Raw genomic sequence first — 24,765 nt, 5'->3', positions numbered from 1 at the left:
AATCTACGAGTTGACAACGTGTAACTGAGGTGGCCTACGCGACCTCGGCGAGTTACCTACGCCTTGCCAACTATTGGAAAAAGGGCTAGATGGATGGATATAAGTGTAACGAATAGGTAAAGCATCGTCCACTCATCGTAAATTTCTTAAAGTTTTTAAAACAACTAACTTTATTTCGCACAGCATAAAGCTTACTTTTCCTTGCTTTAACATGATAACGTGTTTAGTGAATGCTATGTATGTGGTTTTTTTTTTTAAACTTCATCTTCCTGGAGCGCTGATTTCCTCCGATGTGGTGGTCGGAGGCCTTTTGTATACTTTTAACTTTTAATTAAGTATTTTTATTTGTTTATTCATGTATTATTATTATTAATTTATTTATTTATCTATTTATTGTTTATTTATTTATGTATTTATTTATGTTTTTATTTATCCATTTATTGTTTATTTATTTATTTATTTATTATTATTAGTGTTTATTCATATATTTGTTACAGATTTTTGAGTAGAAGTAGAAAGAGATAGGGCACTACGATGTTACACATGTAAATCTTTATATTCTTATAATATAAATTATAGATTGCGCCTTTTACTACTGTGTCCTATTTCTTTCTATTGCTACTCTGGCTACTTTAACACAGTAATTTAAGAAGGTATCCCTTGCAGAAGAGTTATTGAGGATTACCTTTTCGGAAAGATTATATACTCAAATACTACCATAATTTTTATGAACGTAAAATCCCTAATCATCCAAATATTTTGGTCTCGACAATTGGAAAAAGTAAGCTGAGTACATTGTCGTACGCCGATACTTATAAGAGGTATAGATTGCCACATCGCTATTTTCCTGGTGACTCATAGCAGTGAGTTAGAACAAGCGACCGGTTCACGCTGCAGTTTACCGATTCCGTTGCTTAATTTTTTTTTATGTCCACCCACATAGTGTAAAATCAAAATTTGTTCTTACCTCAAAACTATGTAACTACGCATAAGTATTATGTGAGATCGTCGATAGCACAAGTTATAAGTATAGTATAATTTATTTTAATAAGTGTGAATAATGTGCTTGCGTTCGGAAGCATCACGTTTATATAAGGTAAAAAATATGTTATGTTTATATTTGCGTAGGTGATAAGGTTAAGTTTTAGTTATTGTATCTTTATTTACTCATTGTATATGTTTACAATGATGTGTTAGCCTGAACAACAAAAAATATTAGTTTACGTAACGTTGGCAACTTATAATATCTATTGTTTAACATTTGTCACATTTGATTGACAAAATAAAGAAATTTTCAAACAAAAAAAACAATGTTCCAACAGGTGAGTAACACAAAAGAAGTGGACTATATTATTGTATCTTTTAATAAGAAATATACAATTGATCCTTGCCCGATTAGTAAATAATTTAAATTGCACTAACCTGGTATCCATCTCACCCCGAATGGGATGAACAGTTGACGTCTCGCGCGAAGCTCCTTCGGCACAGCAGACTTGATTCACAGACATCACTTTACACTGGATTTATTCCGGAAAGAGATCGTTCGCAACACCGAACTACGGCAAAACAGCGCAATCCAACAACGATAAACTATAGTTGTATTCCAACATGAAAACGTTTCACATACTCGTATTGCCTCGTAGACGTTCGCGGAACATAATAATTTATAATTTTTTTAAATTACCCTGTTATATTATTTTCAAATTACCCAACAATTTATGGGTAAAGATCGAACAAAGAACAAGATAAATATCACATGAATTAAATTCGATCAATGCATTTGTTCGAATTTAATTCATCTGATTTGGCAATGTAATGTCTATCTGGGATGCAAATTAAATTAATCGTCAAATCTTGCAAGTTAAATTTGAACCAATTTTTGATTAATCTTATATATATCAACCCATTATCGGCCCACGAAGTTTTCCTTCACCGTTAAAGCAAGTGATATTTAAATTGTTTAAAACTCACAATATACATGGCGGGTGCGAGCTGGGATTTAAACTCGGGCCCCGAAAGTGAATTCCACCTCCTTCCCACCTCATCATCGCTTCTAGTTTTCGATTAATGGAACCTAATATAAGGAGTTAAGTAGTACCTAAACTTTAGCCAGTTAAACAAACTAAAACTGTAAAACTGTGCAACCAGTTTTACATTTTTTTAATGTTAGGCTTTTGGATAAGAAATCTGTTGCGCATAACAATTTATTTTTCGTGCAGAGAAATACTTGGAACACTCTTGAAAAGTTATCAACTGACCTCCTTTTATTCACCTCCTAATGAACAGCATTCGTAGAGAGTTGAATGTGCATCGCTATTGAGGCAGGCTTTAATCAAACGCAATATGAAGTGTACTCAAACAAACATTTCTATTGATGTTTAGAGCAGAGAGATCCACAGTATCATCGCATCGTTGGATTAGTGACACTTTTAATATCTAAAGGTGTGGGAGATAATAAGAGCGAAACTCAGTATGCTGTTTTAATGAGGGTATTTTCTTCTCAGTAGCTCTCCAACAATATATGGATCGCAGAGAAAAACGGAAAAAAAGAACGGAAAGTCAAGTAAGTTAACTTGGGCGTATTCAGTTGCGGATTTCGGCAAAAGAAAATCAAAAAATGTGGGAGGCAATAACACTGGCACAGGCACTGAAAGAGTAAATATGTCATAGTGGCAATAGACATTTTTGGATAAACGTTGCGTTAGGCTTCCCGCATACAGCCAATGTTATATAATATTGTTTGTATTACTCATGCGGGGAAAGTAGTATCTTGACGCTCGCTGTTGCGGTTGAAAAAGAGCTGTTTGCCCATTTTAAAATGACGCGTGAGTTTTTCGTAAATGAAACTGTTTTTCAGTGCGACAAGTTTACTTTTGCACGCACGCAAATTGTACTTAGCTCACGCAAACTATCCTTGTCGCACGCAAAATGACGTTGACAACATCGCACGGGTTGCAGATACTTACTATTTGACGTTTTCAAATTGTTACAATTTATTTGAACGAAAGTAAAAATAATTAATTATATTGAGCTGTTTAATTCTACGCATTGATTGTTCCAAATAAATTTATTATTTTTTGTTTATTAATATTAATTAATTTTTATTTATTGTTCAAAATATATTTTTTTCTTCTTTTCAAGCTTGTTATTTGCTTGTAAAGACTGAGGGAGCTCCGCCCCCCAACCCAACGCCCCCCCAACCCCCACTCAAGCGAGTTCAACGTCGCTTTCGTGGGCAATCGACAACTTGTCGCACTTGTTGCACAATATACTATTACCAATATTTCTCATTAATAGACAGTTAGTGCGAAATATTGATAAAATTCAGTACCCCTCGCACACAGGCAATATTAATGGCAATAATATTGACGTGTGTGGCGGTGCCATAGAATTAAGTTTTCAACCTAAGTCCGACTATGCCGCATTTCTACAGTAATCTGCTTGCCACCGAGCCATTTATTGTAATTAAATCTATGAAGCGTAAATTGAGTCTTATTTGTGATAATAACTATGGACGAGACATGACAATAGATGCCGACGGACACCCACGTTATATAAAATTTAAATATTAGTTATTGGAATTATACGAATGGCGAGTAATAGCAGTTCCTATTTGTGTGGAATAAAGACTTCTACGCTTGACCCCTTATATTTATCATTTATTACAAGTTATTCTAGCATTCTACTATATTAATAATTACAGTTTAATTAAATAGTAAAATAAAACCATTAAAATATCTAAAAACATAAATAATCTATGTACCAAAATAATTATAAACAAATTCTTAAAATTCTAAAAATTCAAAATTCATTTATTTCAAGTAGACCTACTTTATAAGCACTTTTGAAACGTCAAGTATGTCTGTTCGCAGTGACTCTACCACCGGTTCGAAAAGCAGATTCTACCGAGAAGAGCCGGAAAGAAACTCAGTAGTTGCTCCTTTCGTCTTCGAGCCCATCACAGCGAGGCCCCATACCTAAGATGCTGGCAGCATTGCCCCTTAGGCATTATTGGCCTTTAGCTCAGCCATACGATTCTAATAAGTAGGTATGTTTAAATTAAATAAATATATTCGATTTCATGCATGGCAAAGTCCCTAATGAGATCGACCACAATAATAAATTCTACGTAATTTATTAAATTTATTATGTCGATTGGTAAATTAAATCTCTCTGAAAATCTGAAATCCACACTAATCTACTTATCGCCACTAGTTCCTATCTACCACTAGCTCGTCAAAATATAGCTTACGGTTCAGGCGGTAAAATGAAACGTAATGCCATCATAAACCCGATTGGACGATAATAATTATATTATGAGCCTGGCGCTATGAATATTTATTGTCGCGATACGTGGACAATGATGGCGTAATAAACATTCATCGTCTTCCGTCGATCCATAAATTGAATACTGAACTATTTTGCAGGGAATAATTGAATATTGATAGAAATGTGCAAGTTTTTAATGATTTAATTTTAAGGGCTTTTATTAACATTCCCTTTGACGGTGAATCAGAATACAATTGTTACCAGCCCTGCTCATCCCGCGAATGTCGTACGAGGCGTCTAAAAGAATATATCGAAGAACGGGCAGCAATTCTACAATAAACAACCTTGACATCTTGGAGATGTCTCTTAAAAAGTTCAAAGTTTTTATTGTTTAATAAAAACTTTTAAAAAGCTAAGCTTATAGAAAATTCCTATTATAGTAGAAAGGACTATGTAATCGATAAAAAAGGTTGGGTTTGAATTTTTGCTCTAACCAGATTGCACTTCTTATAATTTTAAATGACAATGTGATCATCATGCCTACTACGGGGCACGGCTCTCCTCCCACAATGAGAAGAGGTTAAGGCCGCCAACGCTGGCCCAGTGCGGATTAGTGGACTCCGGTTTCCTCACGATGTTTTCCTTCACCCTGAAGCAAGTTATAATTAAGTTGCTAGAAACGCTTGTAACTTAGAAAAATTAAATGTGCGTGGTGGGAATCGAACTCAGCCCTCCAAAATGGGAGTCGAAGCCCTACCCACTGGGCTTTCGCCGCTTCATTATTATTATTCTGAAATAATTAATAAATTATTTTATTTTCAATCATTTTCAGTATTAACTATTTACCTCAATATTACTAAGTGACACATTAGGTAATAGTTTGATATTGATATTAAGAACGAATAAGTAATGAAGCAAGGAATCTATGAAGATTAAGCAAGGAAAAAAATTCTTGTCGATTTTACATGATGTAGTAAATAACAATTTTCTTTCAACCAAGCGTGAAACTTGCCCGGGTTACGACAATTACACGGCCAGTGGGTAACGTTCTTATGACTTTTCTGGACCGACCATTTCCCGTTGAACGGTTTATTGCAGGCAGTATAAATTAAGTTATCTTTTAAGAGTACGGTTTTTTTTTCTAGGTCAGTTTTTTCACTACCGGATTTTACATCACAACAAACAGATCGAGTTGTCGTTTAAAACGTGTATGTTAAATTTTAGGCCTGCTTGAAATAAATTAATTTAGAATTTAAATTGTAATTCCACCAGGCAACCACGACCTTCAGCCCGCTGCAAAACTGCTGGTAATGCTACTTGGCGGCAGAAATAAGCTAATGCCCGGAACAGCTTTGTCCCAAGAGGCTCTACTACTGCTAACTATAATATCTCTTCTCTTCTCATATATATATTCTTTAACTGAATATTCAAAAAAAGGACGTCCTTTCATTTTTCTACCTTGAACGTCTACAACAGCCTATTAGTTTATGCTAGTTTCCGGAGTCTTGCAAAGGCCTCATCTGCCTGTGGAAAGAGGGATACTTCCGTTCGCGCTGCAATCTTTTATGGATCTTTCGTAGGATAGGAATCCGTACAAAAATAGAAATTTTTTTTCTATCTTTATTTTCTATTCCGATTTGTTGCAATTTTGTCTTTTTTCACCTGATACCGACTAGAACTTTGAAAGATAAGTTTTGTACGCATAACTGTTTTTAATAAAGTAAAACAAAAATGGATAACCCATTTTAAAGTCATGATAAAACGGGAGTAGTTGAGGAGAACGAGCTCCCACTATACTCTTGACTTGAACTACAAGGAAATCTTTTTAAAGTCGAGGATTCGATTCCCGGGTCGGATCAAGGTAAATACTTAAGTCCTACATACGTTTTAAATTGGCCGTGTCAAATTGTTTAAATTTACCTTAATCTTAGATTTTTACATTTATCTCTGAAGGAATATTTCAAGATAATAGCAAAAGCCTGTGTTGATTAGAATATAACTAGAATATACGAGTATTTACACGTTGTTACATGGTTTTCAGCCAACTGGTCATCTTTAAGCAAAAGCAATATAGATCAGAAACAACGAATACTATTTTCTTTTCATTGCTGCCGTTCGATTCGAGTATTGGAGACATTAAGGAATAAATATTTATCATCAAGAAATGCCCGAAAAAAGATGCAATAAACAAATTCCAAGCGTAAAAGTAACGCCTGAGGATCAAAAGCACTAGAAACTTAGAGTCAGTTAGTTTTAACTACGTATATATTCTGGATTGGAACGGACTTGGCATCAACATTAACGGCGAGTACATCACTCAACTTCGGTTTGCCGACGATGTAGTCATAATGGCAGAGACTCTGGGAGACCTAAATACGATGCTCAATGACCTCAGCAGAGCTTCTCAACAGGTTGGCCTACGAATGAACATGAGCAAGACGAAGATTATGTCTAATGCTCATGTTCCGCTTCAACCAGTAATCGTTGAGAACACTGCACTCGAAATTGTTGATGAATACGTATACCTAGGACACACGATCCAGTTAGGTAGGTCCAATTTCGAGAAGGAGGTTAACCGCCGAATCCAACTCGGATGGGCAGCGTTCGGGAAACTTCGTGCCATCTTTTCGTCAAATATCCCTCAGTGCCTGAAGACGAAAGTCTTCGAACAGTGCGTGTTGCCAGTGATAACCTATGGCTCTGAAACATGGTCGTTAATTATGGGCCTCATAAGAAGGCTTAGAGTCACTCAGCGGGCGATGGAGAGAGCGATGCTCGGAGTATCTCTACGCGATCGAATCAGAAATGTGGAGATTCGAAGAAGAACCAAAGTTACCGACATAGCTCAACGAGTCGCGAAGCTTAAGTGGCAATGGGCCGGGCACAAAGTTCGGAGAAAGGATGGACGTTGGGGTCCCAAGGAATGGCAGCCCCGAACTGGTAAGCGCAGCTTTGGTCGACCCCCAACGAGGTGGACAGACGACATTAAGCGCGTCGCAGGTAGCTGTTGGATCCAAGCGGCTCAGAATCGTGGAACTTGGAACTCCCTACAAAAGACCTATGTCCAGCAGTGGACGTCTATCGGTTGATGTGATGATGATGATGATGATATATTGCTGCACTAGATCATAAAATGCACTTACTCATAGCAAAAATGTCCGCTTACTCGTAGCAAAAACAACAATTATTACAGGAAATAAAAATGATACCGAGAGTATATACAATATATACAATAGTTAATTTTTCGCGATTTTCACTTTCTCGGCTTCCTGTGTCGGCTGTTATAAATATCCTGTCCCGCAACTCACAGGAAAAAAGATACCTACCTCCCCATCTATGTATCTATTATAATATAACGGTGTTCTGTACTTCTTCTTCTTCTCCTCCCTCTGCCTCTCCCTCGTCGTCTATTGTGTACGATTTGGGTAAGATCTAATATAAAATAGTATATCATATTACCTTGAATAATAGTTATTACATAACATTAAATGCTATCTATCTTCTATACTTATAATAACACTGTAACTGGTAGATTTCTGTACATTTAATATTTTTTGTAAATTTTGACCTGGGGGATGCTTTATAATCGATACTGAGTCCAAAAAAGATTTTTATTTAATTTTTGTCAGTCTGTCTGTCTGTCCGGGCATCACGTGAAAACTACTGAACGGATTCAAATAAAAATTGGTATAGTGATATTTCGGGTCAACATATAGGCTACTTTTTATCCCTAAAAACAATAAGTTTCCTCCGGGAAATGGGATGAAAATTTTATCAATGTTACCTACTTCATAGCTCCGTTAAATTTAAACCGATTTTAATAATAATTTTTTTATTTGAAAGTATATACTATCAAGCATGTACGGTTTTATTTTAATAAGGATCTGATAAAAATTGTCGGAGATAAAGAACATAACCCTTCAGAAATAACTGTTAGTCGCAAGGTTAGGGACAACGATATGAAGATGGTAATCCTACTAATATTAAAAATGCGAAAGTTTGTGAGGATGGATGTTTGGATGGATGTATGTATGTATGAACTAAAATACCACTTAAAATAATAGGTTAGATATATTCTAGCCTCTCGATTGACTCATACGCGGACGAAGTCGCGGGGGTCCGCTAGTAAAGCTATAAAACCCTTCAGCAACTCTAGTAAGAAAATCAATATAACCAAGCAAAATTGTAAAACATTTTTACCTGAGTAATTTTTCCATAATATTTCCAACGGAAAAATACATCTTTGTAAAGACAGCACTTTGAAAAAACAACAAAATGGCAGGTGAGGAAAATACTTACCGCACCTGAGAGCTTTTCATAAAAATGATGGCAATTGAAAAAAACTACGAAAGCTTTTGCACCGATTCCGTACTAAGAGTTTAGCATTGTTCTTTTGCTCGCAAAACAAGTTTCTATTATTGTGGTTTTAAATGTCTCTTGCGTCTTAATATCCCCTACTTATAATAACTATCTCTACATGTAACGAAACAAAATTAATATTAAAAGGTACTAATACGAACATTTTAACTTATTCCTCCTAAAGATCAAGGCGCGTGACTTAAGCATATACCTTAACCTTCTTCAAGAATGGAATCGTGGTAGCTCAAACTGTCCAACTGTAAAAACTAAACTCTTCAGCTTTATATGACACAGATTAAATACTAGCTGTCCCGGCGAACTTCGTACCGCGAATCATTTTTTTTTTATTTATGAATTTTATATGTATTTTAATACCTACTTATTATCCTTCCGGTCTAAGAGGAAAACAAAAAATCAAATATCATAAAAATTGGTCCAGCCGTTTGTTATAAATGGTATAACTAACACATCTTTTATTTATATATATTAGATAGAAGCACGCGTTACTTTGCAGAAATCCATGATATATTATGAAAATTAAGCAGGAGAATCGGTGTGGTGTAATTTATAATTTCTTCAATCCTTATACTCCACACCAAACAGATCTTCGGCAATGTACCCTCCCTCCCTTTTACGGGCAGTATAGCAAATGAAGCTTAATTTTCTTAACAGATAGTATTTTTAAGTAAAACCTTCGTGTATTTATATAAAAGCCTTTTTAGAGACAATGACATAGAACTTAAACAAAATCCGTTAATATGAAACAGTATATGGGACCCTATCCTATATGCAATTAATAGTGAACCTTATCTTTGTACAACTAGACTGATTTCTCAATAAATCTATTCTAATAAACGTTCTTAGTTCAATATATCGCAACTATAGATCTGGGTTCTTACTTGACTCTTATGTTTTAGTCAATAAATATCATTTTAGTTTGAAAATTGGTTTCCTTTAAAGTGGTTTTCCGATATGGCTAGGGGCGGTAAAGCGAACAAGTAAATATAATTACCGAACACATGCATGTTGTTAGTGATGCAAACATGTAGGATAAATGGTTAGGTTAGGGTCCAATTTACTCTGAATTGATCGATGAAATCACTTTAGAATGCAGGAGAGTCCTCATCAACCCTTTACCTACAAGGCAAGGGTCTCTTCTAATAATAACAAAGGTTTAGGTCGTTTTCCACCATGCTGGCCTAGAGCAGATTGGTAGACCTAACACGAGAATAAATTTGAGAATATGCTGTAGAAATCTTAGCCCAGGGTTCCTCACGATGATTTTCCTTACCGTTAAAGCAAGTGATATTTTATTGACGATCTATCTGGCGCAACGTTGAGCGCTATGAATTACAGGAGGAGGTCCAAGGTTCGGTTCTGAATTTTTTCTGGGCTGGTCTGGTGGGAAGCTTTCACTGTAGCTAGTTATCTCCCTACCGACAAAGACTTGCCGCTTAGCGATTTAGTGTGATTTTAGAGAAGAAACCATGTAGCGATATGACTACCACACTCACTAACAGGTTAGCCCGCTATCGTCTTAGACTGCATCATCACTTACCACCAGGTGAGATTGCAGTCTAGGGCTAAATTCCAGTGGAATAAAGAAGAAAAGAATTGTTTACGCCGAACATAACCACATAACATCACGTTTAGCGATAAGGCCGCCTTTGCACTCAAGCACTAAGTACTATTACTGTTTTATTTGTGTTTTTCAAGGCTGTGTTTTGTTGCATATTTAGATTTTCCATTCTATTCTATTCTTTTAACGAAAAGTTAAAGAGGAGCGTGCCGGGATTCAAACCGAGTAAAAAGGATGCTGAAGATCGAAACTAAAATAATGGATATTATAAATGCATGTATTTATTGCCTTTGTTTCTGCCAAGTTGCTTTAGTAGTGCCGTGGGTGGGTTGTAGGGGTATTCAAGTTAAGTTGAAACTTTTTGTCTGTTTGTTTGAAGGCGCTCATTCTCTTAAACTACCCGTAGTGTTTGAAAATCTTTTACGCATTTGATAGCTGAATTTGAGGAATATTATAGGCTACGTTACATTAAGCTTGAAGCTACATAAAGCCCGAAGCCAAGTCAATGGAGTAATAGCCTGGGCTCTGACGCTGTTGGTCGAAGAGTAAGTATTGCGGATGAAAGTGTGCAAAAAAAACTTACTTATCGGAAACATAATATACGTTGACCTTATCGTGTAAAGCCGCTAGTGTATAATTTCCTCGTAAAGTAGATCTAATCGTGTTCAGCATAAGCATTAATTCAGTATCTTAATGTAGCACAACATTCACAAGCTTAGCTTCAACTTAATCTGGTACTCTCAAGATGTTGAACTTGAGCAGTTTCCACAAGTCACTGTGTATCGAAGCACTCAACCTCGAAGCTTTCACATCTCCGACATAAAATTACTTGCAAGCATTGGAAAAGTTTTTACACTCGGCCAATGTAGAGGCGGGATTAGTAGCAATTATCGAAAAACTTTGCAATGAACAATTTTGAAGTGAGATTGCGAACGTTGGAAAAATTATAATGCTCTTAGAAATTTAAGAGGGAACTTAGAATTTTTAAACGGCCTGAAGTCATTTAAATTAGCGTTGTTTGGGCAGCGCAGCGGACAGGTTTGGTTTTACATGAGGAAGGTCCCAGGTCTGAGTTCCAGCAACGTCAATTGAGAATTTAAAATATCTTAATTTTTACTTGTCCGATTTAATGAGAGAATTTTGCTGTGGATAGTTACCATCCTGCTGACAAAGACCTGCTATCAAGCGATTTAGCGTTCCGGAACGATGTCACGTAGAAACCGATTAAGGTAATTCTTACTAATTTTATAAAAGCAAAACTGTGTGTGCTTTTTTGTTTGTTTGTTCGCCCTTCCTTTATGCCCTAACCAAGCAACCAATTAACTTATATTTGATTAACAGTGTTATTGGATAGAAGCAGGAGTTACTTTGCGGAAATCCATAATATATTACGAAAATTAAGCTTAATTTGCTATACTCCGCGAACAGCAGCAGAATCTGTATGGTGTGATATATAATTACTTTAATCCGTATACTCCACACCAAATAGATCCTCGGCAATGTACTCTCTACGCACGTTTCGCACCGAAACCGGAGCATCCTCAGGAGATGTTGACTTTACATTGAATAATTGTTAAGAAATTAACAATTATTCAACCATACAGATTCTGCTGCTGTTCGTGGAGTATAGCAAATTGAGCTTAATTTTCATAATTTAACAGTGTTAGTTGAAAAGGTGGAGAGTAACATAGGCTACTTTTTATCCCAGGACTTAAAACCGTAACTAACTAATTAACTAACTTAAAAAAAACCGTAACAAACGCGGACGAATAAATAGGGCAGCACCTAGTTGGTTTAATATAAATGCTATATAACCCTAACAGATTGGCTCGCTACCAAGACTGTATCATCACAAAAAAATTAAATCATTTGGCGGCACGTCTTTGTCAATAGAAAGATAGGTAAGTACGCCCGAAGCCTACCAGACCAGGTCGGAATAAATAATACATATATACAACTGTTAGCAAATCTGCCTGTACATTTGGTTAAAGATAAAAGTCATCTTCGTTCAGACTGGTCAAAATTATGTATAAACTGTGGTCGTTATAAGTTGAAGTAGAAATTTGAAAAGACAGGAAGACCAAAAACGAGGTACAGAGGAGTACGGACAGAAGTGTCAAGGGAATATTGAAGAAGTTATTTCTTTGTAGTTAATTAAAAGTGTGATAAGTTCAAATATATTGATGTTTGAATTTATAATGTGCTATGTTGTAATTAGAGATACTAAAAAGATTAAACTTTGTAAGATATGAATTTGGGGTTTCTTTTACAACTAACCTCTTAGAACTTACACGTAACTTAACTTCTGCATTAGGTTCAGGTGATAAAGAAGGCTATTTTCCAGTGAAGTTTAAATGAAATTTCCATTTATGTGGCTCATAGCTCGGGACAATAAAACTAGTATCCTTGAACACACATCGATTGACATCGCATGCCTTCAGCTGCAGCCTGACAGGAATTTCATTACCCGACATGCCGCCTCGCATGCAATATTTATCCTTCCACAACTTTCTAGAACTTTTTCAACCCTGATAATATTCAATTTACCTACAACGCATGGTATGGCGTTTACGTTACAAAGTCAGTATATTATTGACGAAAACAGTGAAATATAACTTTTTTTTTAAATTAAAACATACTACAAACAAGCTGGGCAGTCATTGGAGATTGCCGATAGAATTAAAAACTAAATCTATGAGTACAAAGTATACGTATAACTCAAGGAAAGCAACAGCAGTTCCATGATTTTTGTAAACCACCCAAAATATTATAATATTTAATATTCATGTATTTGATATTAAAACATAAGTAATTATTATTATAATGATTAGAATTATACAAACATATTAATTTCACCAAAGAACCTACTAAAACCTTATGTCGGAGAAATACCATTAGGGATTAATGGCAACATAAAAAACCTTTACGTTGTATGAAATGTATGCGAAGCGTGAAAAGCTGTTTTCTTTCTCGCTTTCTTTCAATTTGAATATATAATATTTATTATGTATTTGTTATTAAAAAATACGTAAATACCTATTGTTATGTTAAGAATTTCAAAAACATATAACGAATGGCGAATGGCGGGAAAATACCATTAGGGGTTTATGGTAACATAAAATACTTACTTTACATCGTGTGAAAATTTTACGGAACGCTAAAAACTCGGTGTGCTTATTTTAGCGAGTATGTACTAATGTTATAAAGGTAATGAGTTTGTTGGCATGTGTGTTACCGCAGATTTACAAATTTAATTGTAAAATAAATTACGTTTGAACAAATATTTAGAAGTAAAGTATTAACAGACGATATACTGACTTATAACTTTGCATTGACTTTTAATTAAACAACCTAGTACATAATATGTAATAGACTAGAAAATATTGGAACAAAACAGTGAGAGAGACAAAATTGTAATTGCGAGGTTGTAAACTTTCAAAGGTTTATGAACAATACTGCTTGCAATTTATTGTATTATAATTCTTTCTACAATATAATTCGACTGGCGCAGTGGGCAGCGACCCTGCTTTCTGAGTCCAAGGCCGTGGGTTCGATTCCCACAACTGGAAAATGTTTGTGTGAAGAACATGAATGTTTTTCACTGTCTGGGTGTTTATATGTATATTATAAGTATTTATGTATATTATTTATAAAAATCAGTTATCTTAGTATCCATAGCACAAGCTACGCTTACTTTGGGACTAGATGGCGGTGTTTGTATTGTCGTAGTATATTTATTTATTTATTTATTTATAATTTAGTAATGTTACAAACAATGGTTGATAAAGTTGCTGTTAGGTTAGAAGTTGAATAGAAACATTCCCGGACACTTAGGTAACAGATTTTTTCGTATTATTATGCATAATATATGTATCGGAATCTTTCTCCAGTTAAAAAACTCCGAAATTTCATCCTATGGTATTTTAAATTTTACGGTGACATATATACGACGTCTCCAGTCTGGAGTTACACGTCATAAGCATATCGCAAGTCGGTGACACGAACAAATAAGTTGTACCTCTATATATAAAATCACTACGGCTAAAGAAGTTTGAACTTTTTTCAAAATCAAAATAAGAACAGCCTTTTCTGAAAGTAACTTAAAAATATTACTCAATTTTCTGAGTCAACTCCATGGAATGGAGTAATTAAAACCAAGGTAAAGTGTTTGGCGGCAGCTTAACAAAGTCGCGGGAAAAGTAGGCCAGTTCCAACAACCCATTAAAGGCCCTTCTCGTTAAGTCTGACAATATTTACCTATTTATTGCGTAAATACTTAATATAACGGGGTTTAAAGAAGGATATTGACGTAGAGTAAGCAACCTGCCTATTAACGCCATCCCATATTTTATAGACACATTATTAGTTTACTCTGAAAATTGAAATACAAGAAGTTTATAAAAATTTAAGCCAAAATGTTAAAACTTTAAAATCCCCTGTAACACCCAGTGGCGTGCATAGAGGGTATGCACAGAGTATGCAGATGTTATAAAATTTAATAAAATGTCCAGTATGAGTTATAATTACTTGAGGCTAGGCTTTTTATAATTCTTACAATGCCTATCCTTAAGTTTTTTATAGCTCGTACTGGAGTTTTCTTCATTTTATATCATCTGCATACCCTGTGCATACCCTCTCTGCACGCCACTGGACTAACACCTATTATTTAACGACCTACAAATTTAATAATATAATATCAATATTTTTAACATAAGTAGAATCTATTGAATTTTTGATCTGGAAGTGATAGCTGTATAGCGATAAGGCCGCTAAGGAGTAAAATCAACCGGAATAACCTTGATATCCCTGTGTTAATTCTATGTGTATTTTATTCCTTCCGTGACGGTAATATTTTCACACTTTAATTTTCTTTTTACTGCACAAAGCAATTCTAGTAGATAGAAGATCGAAGTCACCCAAACACCCAACAAACCATGACGAAATACGAAAAAAAAAAATACATTACATACACCTTATTTATCAAAGACAACAACATTTAACGTGAATCCGAAGTTTTACCATTTACATTGCTCGGGGACATGCGAAAAAGCAATTTGCGGTACAGGTACAAACAGCGGCCGCGGTATAATTTCCGACATGAAAATAAGGTTTTTTGAGGAAATTAATCTGGTATCTCTGAACTTTTTTAAATTCTCGTTTACTGACCGTTTGGGAGTTGCTTTAATTTGCGCGGTGCGTGAACGTACATACATTCCCATTCCAACTTATATTATTGTTACAAAGAAACTAATTGCAAAAAAATTTAAAGTTCATAACCGCCCCTGAAAACATCACTTAAAGATAACATACTGATATATAAATACCTAAAAAACAATAAATAATTTAAGAGAATAGTTAAAATTAGCATTTGCCTGCAGCTTCTCTCGCTTTAGATACTACAGTATTCTAAAATGTGTAATATATCTTTATTGTATCTATGATTTTGTTTTTCTCGATAAATAGAACCTGGTTACCTCTGCCGCAGCATAAGTATTTCAGAAACTAAAAATTGCAAACCTAAAACGTGGAAATGGAAAGTGAAACGAAACGGCCACGCTACATTGTAGGATGCGTTTTAGTTTCTGTAATCGAATCCGTTCATGTCACGGATCTAAATGGAGATTTTTTCAATCAATTCGGCTTTTTCTCTATAAGTCTCTTTTTATCCCTCGGAAAGATTAAGTACTTTTGACCTTTTCTGCAACTTGCTTGAGCGGTATTGAGATTATATCAATGACTTTACTCCGAATAAAAATTTTTCTCATTTTAAGCACACTTGCTCAAAACCTTAATACATCAACATAGGGTTTATAATCCAAGATTTTAGACACGCATGTTTTATTTAAAATTACCATACTTATGCTTTATTTAATATATCCCGAGTAAGTTAAGTTTGAACCTCACTGCAAGTTATATACATATGTATGAACATATTTAATTTAATTTAATTTAATCGGGTATAATACAGTTTTTTTTTAACAATAAACAGTTTTCATGCGGCCTAAAATAGTACGTACGCATTTTTTTAAATTAACAAATATTTTTACCGTTTTAATTATGATACAAGAACGTTTCATTTTATCAAATTATTAAGAATTCATAACTAGTTATGTTTTGAAACCTGTTTAAAATGGGAAAATATTGTCTTCATTATATTTTGAATACTGGCTGTATGCGGCGAACGATGCTGGTTATATGTCAGTTTACCTACGCGTGTGAAAAATAACCGTCGTGTTATTTTCCGTAATTAATAATTTAGTTAATATTTTCGCTTTGTGGTTGATTGTTAATAATTTAAAATGCCCAGTTTGACTAGGAAAGCAGAGCGATAGTAGATTTCACTCCGCCGCGCTGGGAATAATTTTCGAGGCACAAACCGCGAGTTGTTAAACACAAACAATGTTATTTTCTGAGAACGAATTTTATAAGCCTATTTTTTCCTAGCAAGTGTGATGAAAATCTTCGTATAAAACGCGTTTGGTTGGTACATTGATTATTACACTCTCGGCTTCCTTATCGCGCTCGCTTACAGCTTACGCCCCTAATATCGCCTCGACTGTAAAATCAAAGGCAATGGAAGATCCTACAAATTGTCATGTTATAAACGCGTTACATATTAAATGTATTTTAATATAGATTGAAACTATATGTAGAAAAAGGTATACCTATCTATTAAAGACAATTTTTTTTAAATAAATAAAAGTATTGTCTTAGCTGTAGGCTGTATAGTAATGTATTTCATGTTTGTAAATCAACTTGTTATGATTATGATAATATTAAATACATTGTTCTTATACGCAACCCTTTTCGTAGAAGATATGCAGGTGCCTCAATTATTCTACTTTCACATACGTTTCTAGTAAGTCGACTGTTAATATAATATTTGTGGTAAAGTTTAGCTTAACCACAAATAAATTATTTATTATTATTTGTGATGACATATGAGTCTTAAAAGATTCTACTTCTTGGCTAAAAGAGATACTAATGCAATTTAATACTATTAATTCATGCCAGCAACTTATATTTCTCCCTATAAAAGTGTCAGAAGGGAAGTTAACTTCATGAATTTTTATGAAACTCCATACTTTTGCTCGCAAAGTATTCATCCTTAATGGACTGGCCGCACCTACAAGCTGTCACTTGCTAACTTTAATGGAACTTACGATGTTGAGAAAAATACATTTTCTTCTTTTAAGAAGAATAAATAATTACATGGTAAGTATATTTCTGTCTTCTATATAATTGTTTTAATAGTCTAGTGTACTCAGAACCTATTCAATTTACCGGTAAGTTTTAGTAATTAGCCCGTTAAAATATTGTTCTTTGTTTAACTGTTATGATTTCATAAATAAAGCAAAAGTTATCGGTTTAGACTTCTATAAAAAAAACTTAAGTATTGCGATATATCGTATATTTTATTTCACTAAAAGTTAGCCGTTGTTTTCACATGTTTATCCAACGATCAGCTATATGTCATATTCTGTCCACCTAATCATCCAATGCTGCGTTTTCCAGAAGATTAGCGAGCCTAATTACTTACTCACAAAGAGAGACACACAAGTATATCTCTATGAGATATATTAATTTGAAATTACTCTCAATTTGTATTCTGATTTTGATTGATTTCCTGTTTACTGCGGAACTAATCAAACTTCATTTGTAAATATTATGCTTAATACTAACTTTTGTAATAAATCATTAATTTATTAGAAAAGTTAGAATTATTTTGTCGGAAATTAATTAGTTTGTTAAAGTGAAATTATACACCTAGCGACATCTTGTGAGACGTAGGTCAAAGTAACAGTTATGGAAATCTGTGCTAGATGGCTCTACTTATTAACATAGCTCTTCAACAAACGATATTTAAAACCCATTAAAATAATATTTTTTTATATCATCACTATTTTATTTGGTGTTATTACTAAATTTAATCGGAAATAAGAATTAATTTTATCGAAAGCAAAGGCTTTTTTCGTGAAAAGTTTGTGATTCTATCTATGGTAGTTCACGAATGGCACGGCAGTTGGTGCCTAACTCTTGGTGCGTGCAGTTACGTAGGGAGTGAATTTTCGGCCTAAATAAAAACAAACAAACACTACGTAATTATAAATATATGGCTTCAGTGCGGAAATTTGTAGAAATTTCTAAATCGGTTTTACAAAAGTGAGAATCAAAAGGTATGAAGCTATTTTAATTTTTAGCACTTATTTTTGACATCACACTTATACTTTTATAATGTTCAAAAACAATTTAACTCAGTATTTTAAACATTTATATCTAGCGGAACTTCGTTTTTATAATAAAAAACACGTACTGATTAATTAATTAAATTAAGTAAATCAATTTGTAAGTATTTATTATGATATTTTTGTAAAAATCAATACATTTAATCTCTAATTTTAATAAAAAATTATTAAATAACAGCAAAATTTATTCATAAAAAAATTTAAGTTTCTTTAGTCAAATCTGTAATATTTATATCCAAATAATAATAACTGCGCCTTTTGAAAACTTCACGCGCAAAATACTAGTAGCGACATCTGTCGTGATACAGAGTTGCGCAGTTTCTACTTCTACTCAAACCTTTCTGTACAGCATTCTTGCTGTTACTGCTAGTGGCTACATTAATATTATTTTAAAGTTATCAGAGATGGCGCCACTTGCAATAATTACTCAATCAGTTCCTTTTTAGTATCATATATTTATAAGTAGCTTTATACCTAATATATTTTGAAAAATAGGAGAAGTAATAATCTACTAACTCCTACTTTATATTGTTCATGAAAACCTCTTTTTACTCCGTTTCTCGTAATAATAGTAAGTACTTACTATAAAACATTAATCGTTTGCTAGGAAGACTTCCTTCCGCCGAGAAATAGATGAAATTGCAATATTGCCACTCGAAAATGATTGCAGGAACAACAATGAATTCTCCTGTTGAACAATAAACAAGAGTTTGTAATGTAAGTTCAAAATCCCGTGGAATAATAAACATTGTTTTGAGACCGCAGATGGTATTATGATAGTAGTCACCTACTTTCCAAAATTCGACCATTATCAAAAACTATACTTCTTTAACCACAGATTTCACCAAGGCTTTCATTGCTTCTGTTAATTTGCCTATCAAACTAATTATGATCCAAAAAATTAATCCAACGAATCATAATCAAACAAAGAGTAGGTATATTTAGGTATGCGTGTTCATATCAAATGCGTGGTAGTGTGTGTAATGTTTTAGTTAAATATATTACACACACGACCACATTCTGCATTTCTTCTCTATATAAACTATAAGTGTGGAAAATTTAATACTCCTCCATCCTCGCAATTTTCGTAAAGAGGGGTAAAAATTTTTTGCTTTACGTATTAATAGATATACCTAGTTTAATTTCTTGACGACTTTTTCGCTAACCAAAGTGATTTTTGACCCTGGTTTTATCTCTACTTGAACTAAAGCTACATAATAAATGAAAGCTAATAATAACTTGAACTTGAATAACTTGAATTGAAAAAAAAAAACACCCGGCTAAGTTTGTTGTGAGCTTTAGTTTTAAGTTTACAAATGTGGTTATCGCCATCATCTAACTACCGTATAATTCTTATGTACGCATCAAAAGTGCCACCTGTGGGCCTACTTGAATAAAGATATTTTTGACTTTGACTTTGAAGAAAGATAAATCCTTCTCTGAATTTTGTTTGTAAACGATTCAACGAAGCTTGTAAAAAACACTAAAGATGGTGATTATTTGGTCATTGAGATTTGAGATCGATATCTACAAAGATTTGGGATGTAAAATTGTTTGGGTGCCCTGATGGCAACTTACAGATTATACTAATGGTTCAGAACTCTTCCTGTGGAAATAAGTAGATATTAAGATGGGTATCAGATAAATTCGAAAAATAATGTGTAAATTTTTCATTGCAGACTCGAGGCCACAATAACAAACCCCCAAAATGGTAAGGTTATGACGTTGTTATTATGATGTTAGCGAAGATTATATCGTTTATAACATTTGACGACCAGTTTATGTTAACAAGATTTCCTTTTGCATGCCACCTTCCACGATTTAAGGGTTGACTCCTTCCAGATACTTTTATAAGCCTCTACTCAGTGTAAACTCTTCTTACACACATGGCAGCTCCCAGCTTACTATTATTTTGTTTACTTCATTCTTTATAATAATACGTATTATTTAACTTTTTTCTTGTAACAAAATAATCATAAGATTCGTTAATAGAAATACTTCTAATCACTCACAATAATTTTAATAAAAATTATAATATACTAGCGTACCCAGCACGCTTCGCCGGGCTAGATTTGCTTTATTTTATTTAAACAATAAACTTACATCATTTATTTCTCTCCGTATTCATTCTCTTCTATTCTCTTCTCGAGCGGGTGAAGATCATTATCTACTCCCATGTACACCCAACAATAGAATATCATCATAGGAAATAAAAGCTGTATTTGACAGTTTGACAGTTCAAAAATAGGAGTGCTCCGATCGTCACCAAACTTTACAGCATTAATCGCCATGTCAATCCGGAGATTCCCTGAAAGTTTCATTTTATCGGTCCAGCCGTTTTGGAGCATATACGGAACATACCCACACACTTTCTCTTTTATATATATATAGATAGATTCTTGTAACATGATTATGTAATTAAATTACAGTACGGTTTTGTCAACTACGCTTTGGAGTTGCTGGTGACTAAAACCTATGGAGAAGAAATATGGGAAAAAATCAAGTAAGTTGAATATGTTCACATTATAAGCATGTTAATATGATTTTATGTAGATTAGAGATATAAATTTCTCATTACATATTCATATTTTTTTAGTATTACGCAAATTTCGAACAGGTGACCAAAATTTGCAAAAATTGCCCTAGTTTTTCTTTTTAAATACAAATATACCTTTGCCTTCCAAAACCCAGCGATGTAGATTGGATAATAAAAGTACAGAACACGTAAAAGTCCACGTTCTATAAATTAAATTATTGAGACCTTCCACAGAAATTAATTATATTACAAGTGCAAATATATTTATTTCACCCCTACAGAAAATTCAGGTTTTGTGCCAAAGCACAAGAATTAACTTCAAAAAGTTAATTCTTAATATAGAAATGTTTCTATTGTGACGAAATAATGATAAAATATATACTCTATAATTTCAGGAAAAAAGCAGAAGTGGCTATGGAGGGATCTTTCCTCGTACGGCAGATATATGAGGACGAGATTACCTATAATCTGATTACAGCTGCTGTTGAAATTTTGGGTAAGCTAATAAACTTTCCTAGTATAACTAGTCTAAATATTTCAAGGTTATAAGTCTACTGTTCTGTGTAATATCTCTCTTTAGTCACGACAATAATGTTGTGAAGAAAAGAAATTGTATTGTTTCGTTGAATTTCAAACTATAATTTAAAAAGTTTGTCTATCATAAGCTAACGTTATGTGATTTAATATGTTCTGTATACCGTTCCAGAAAAACCGGCAGACGCTATATTGGAATTGTTTGGAATGACTTTCTTTGAATTTTGTCAAGACTCTGGATATGATAAAATTCTTCAAGTTCTTGGTGCCACACCACGTGATTTCTTACAGGTAATTTGTAATAAGTATGATGATTTTGATACCGCAGTATTCGTCTGTGTGTAACAGTGTAATGAAGCAGATAAAGTTAAAACTTTGATGAAAATCAGTCTTTTTAATAGGTCGAGTCAAATATCATTTCCAAATGAAAGAAAAATAGTTTCGCTGTACATAAACTGGAAAATATTTGGAACGAACATTAACTTTAAACCAATAACTTAATAAATGGGATTTATTTAGGCATTAACAACCAAGTTAACTCACCAATTTACCGATTTGATTTACAATACAGTAACTTATTTATATTTTTATTTGACTTCACTTATTTGACCCGCTTTTGTGACAAAGATATAAATTTCTCAACCAGTGAAATTCCATATAATTATTCTTTATCATTTACTTATTATTACTGTACAGAACTTAGATGGTCTTCATGACCATTTGGGCACTTTGTATCCTGGTATGCGTGCACCATCATTCCGTTGTACTGAGAGACCAGAAGATGGAGCCCTGGTGCTACATTATTATTCGGACAGACCTGGCTTGGAGCACATTGTTATCGGGATTGTAAAGGTCGGTGTAGTAATATTCAGAGAGTTTCCAGCTATACAATGGAATTGTTTCAAATTCAAAAATGTTTTATTAATGTAGACCTTATCACAGGTACTTATGAAGCGTTCACATATTTAACATGTTACACTAATTTTAGTGATGGTGATAACTGCATTCCTTAACTTAAAACTAAAGCTAGGAGGGTTCCAAACGCGCCCTGGTCTAAGAAGAGCCCACAAACTACAAACAAACAAACTTAGCCATTTTTTGCAATTTTGCAATTTTGAACCTTATGAAAGCCAAAAAATGTTTTGGTTAATAAATAAGTAAGGACTTTGAACGGCTTTCTGCGCTTAAAGTACTATTTCTTGTATTTTGCAGACTGTGACCAGCAAGCTTCAAATTATTGAGAAAGCCATTACCGCTTACAGAACCATGATAGGTAGTCTGGCTATTTTTTATAAGCATTTCCCTGAATAGTGACGTAACCAATTAAAAAAGAAACTAGCCAAATTTTGCAACTTTGAACCTTATGAAAAAAGCCAAAAAATGTTTTAGTCATTAAATAGGTTAAGACTTCGAGCGGTTTTCTGCGCTTAGAGTACTATTTTCTGTGTTTTGCAGACTGTGACCAGCAAGCTCCACAAAACTGAAGTAAAGGTAGATATTTTGAAGACTAAGGAGGAGTGCGATCATGTCCAGTTTCTTATCACCGAGACATCTAATCCAGGACGCGTTTCTGTACCCGAGATTGCAGAGATTGAAACCTTGTCACTTGGTTAGTTTTTAATACTAGACTGATTATATTTTAAATAGCTTATCTATAAATAATAATGAATTAGATTCAGTCATATTTTTAAGATATTTCTTCAAACTATTCCTTGAAGGCAGAAGCTTTCATGTTAATCTAAGTCCTATTTATGTCATCGCTCTTTATGTTAGTAACACAGATTACAAGTAAAGAGTAGTATTGTCCCTCTTCCCCCGTTCTACCACAGAACAGCGAGACACCGTGAGCGGTGGCAACCTTATGTGGTTGATATTCCATCAACACGCACAAAACGGTAGGATGTGGAACACAGTTGACCTCCCGGCAACTGTGTTTCCTGCCACGTATCTACCACGTATCTACCGTGCTACCTTCAAGGCTAGAGTGAATGGCTTCCTAGGCAAGCGTGCTCTAACCTAGACCTGATCATTGCTCACGGGCATGATTGTCGACAAGCTCTGGCCTGACAAGATCGGTAATCAGAAAAAAAAGAAAAAAGTATACCTAAATGTTTGAGGATAAAAAAATAAATAAGATCACTGATTATCGTTTGTGCGTAAGTATATTTTTATAACAGTTAATTATTTTTTAAATGCTAAAAAATTGTGGTTTTCCTATTTTTCAGAACCGAAGGTCAGCCCCTCAACATTCTGTCGTGTGTTCCCGTTCCATTTGATGTTCGATCGTGAGCTGAACATAGTTCAAGCAGGACGCACAGTTTCCCGTCTGCTACCTAGGGTAACGCGTCCGGGATGCAAGATCTCTGACGTTTTAGAGACGGTAATATATTACCAACGCATATCTACTAGTTAACAATTTGGTTTAGTTCTCTCTGTAAACTTATTTTATGTTCCTATTTTTGGAACATCAATAACCTTAATTTTGTCGTAGTCGGCAAGTTTAACTTTGGATCACGAGCTTGTTCAATTACCAGGGCGAGCTAAAACCTGCAGTCTAGTTTTAGCTAGTTATATAGCAAAGTTAAAAACATAATAAATTAATGTCCTGAATAAGTGTGACTCCCAGTTATTCAACCTGATTCTATTTGACGTATTTTGACATTTATACTCAAACCCTTTACCCTCTTTTTACCCTCGCTGTCTGTCTACCTTGTCTTTAACCTCATTTTTAGGTCCGCCCACATTTGGAGATGACATTTGCTAATGTTCTGGCGCATATAAATACTGTTTATGTATTGAAGACCAAGGCAGAAGAAATGGCTGTCACAGATCCACATGAAGAAATTGCTTCTTTACGGTTAAAGGTAATAAATAAATAAATGAATATACTACGACAATACACACATCGCCATCTTGCCCCAAAGTAAGCGTAGCTTGTGTTTTGGGTACTAAGATGACTGATGTTGTTGACTGCTGAGTTTTTTGCCGGCTTCTTCTCGGTAGAATCTGCCTTCCGAACCGGTGGTAGAGTCACTACACACAGACAGACTTGACGTTCCAAAATAGTCTTGCTTATATTAGGTCTACTTGAAATAAATGAATTTTGATGAATATTTTAATTCCATTATTTTTTGCATACAGGTTGTTCTTTAATATTTAATGTCTGCCATTCAAATTGGAACATGAAGCTTAACGATTAGGTCATTCTTACGTTACAGATAATTATCAATAGGATCCAAAAA

General features: G+C 34.1%; 1 protein-coding gene across 2 annotated transcripts in view; it reads left to right on the top strand.

The window, feature by feature from the left end:
- The first annotated feature begins 1,047 nt into the window (after positions 1 to 1,047).
- Positions 1,048 to 24,765, top strand: part of LOC120625414 (guanylate cyclase soluble subunit beta-1) — a 28,105-nt gene continuing 4,387 nt past the window's right edge. The window contains exons 1-9 of one of the 2 annotated variants that reach the window (XM_039892471.1): positions 1,048 to 1,096; positions 20,133 to 20,164; positions 20,883 to 20,956; positions 21,385 to 21,485; positions 21,696 to 21,814; positions 22,220 to 22,375; positions 22,979 to 23,132; positions 23,749 to 23,903; positions 24,256 to 24,387. In XM_039892471.1, the coding sequence (XP_039748405.1) occupies positions 20,162 to 20,164; positions 20,883 to 20,956; positions 21,385 to 21,485; positions 21,696 to 21,814; positions 22,220 to 22,375; positions 22,979 to 23,132; positions 23,749 to 23,903; positions 24,256 to 24,387 (894 nt within the window). In that variant the 5' untranslated portion in view covers positions 1,048 to 1,096; positions 20,133 to 20,161. Of the gene's footprint in view, positions 1,097 to 18,247; positions 18,385 to 20,132; positions 20,165 to 20,882; positions 20,957 to 21,384; positions 21,486 to 21,695; positions 21,815 to 22,219; positions 22,376 to 22,978; positions 23,133 to 23,748; positions 23,904 to 24,255; positions 24,388 to 24,765 lie in introns of those variants that run through there. The other variant, XM_039892470.1, reaches the window with a different exon arrangement.

This window comes from Pararge aegeria, chromosome 7 (genome assembly GCF_905163445.1).
Source record: "Pararge aegeria chromosome 7, ilParAegt1.1, whole genome shotgun sequence".
Lineage (NCBI taxonomy): Eukaryota > Metazoa > Arthropoda > Insecta > Lepidoptera > Nymphalidae > Pararge > Pararge aegeria.
The sequence above is the reverse complement of the archived record's forward strand: the minus strand, read 5'-3'. Positions and strand labels throughout refer to the sequence as shown.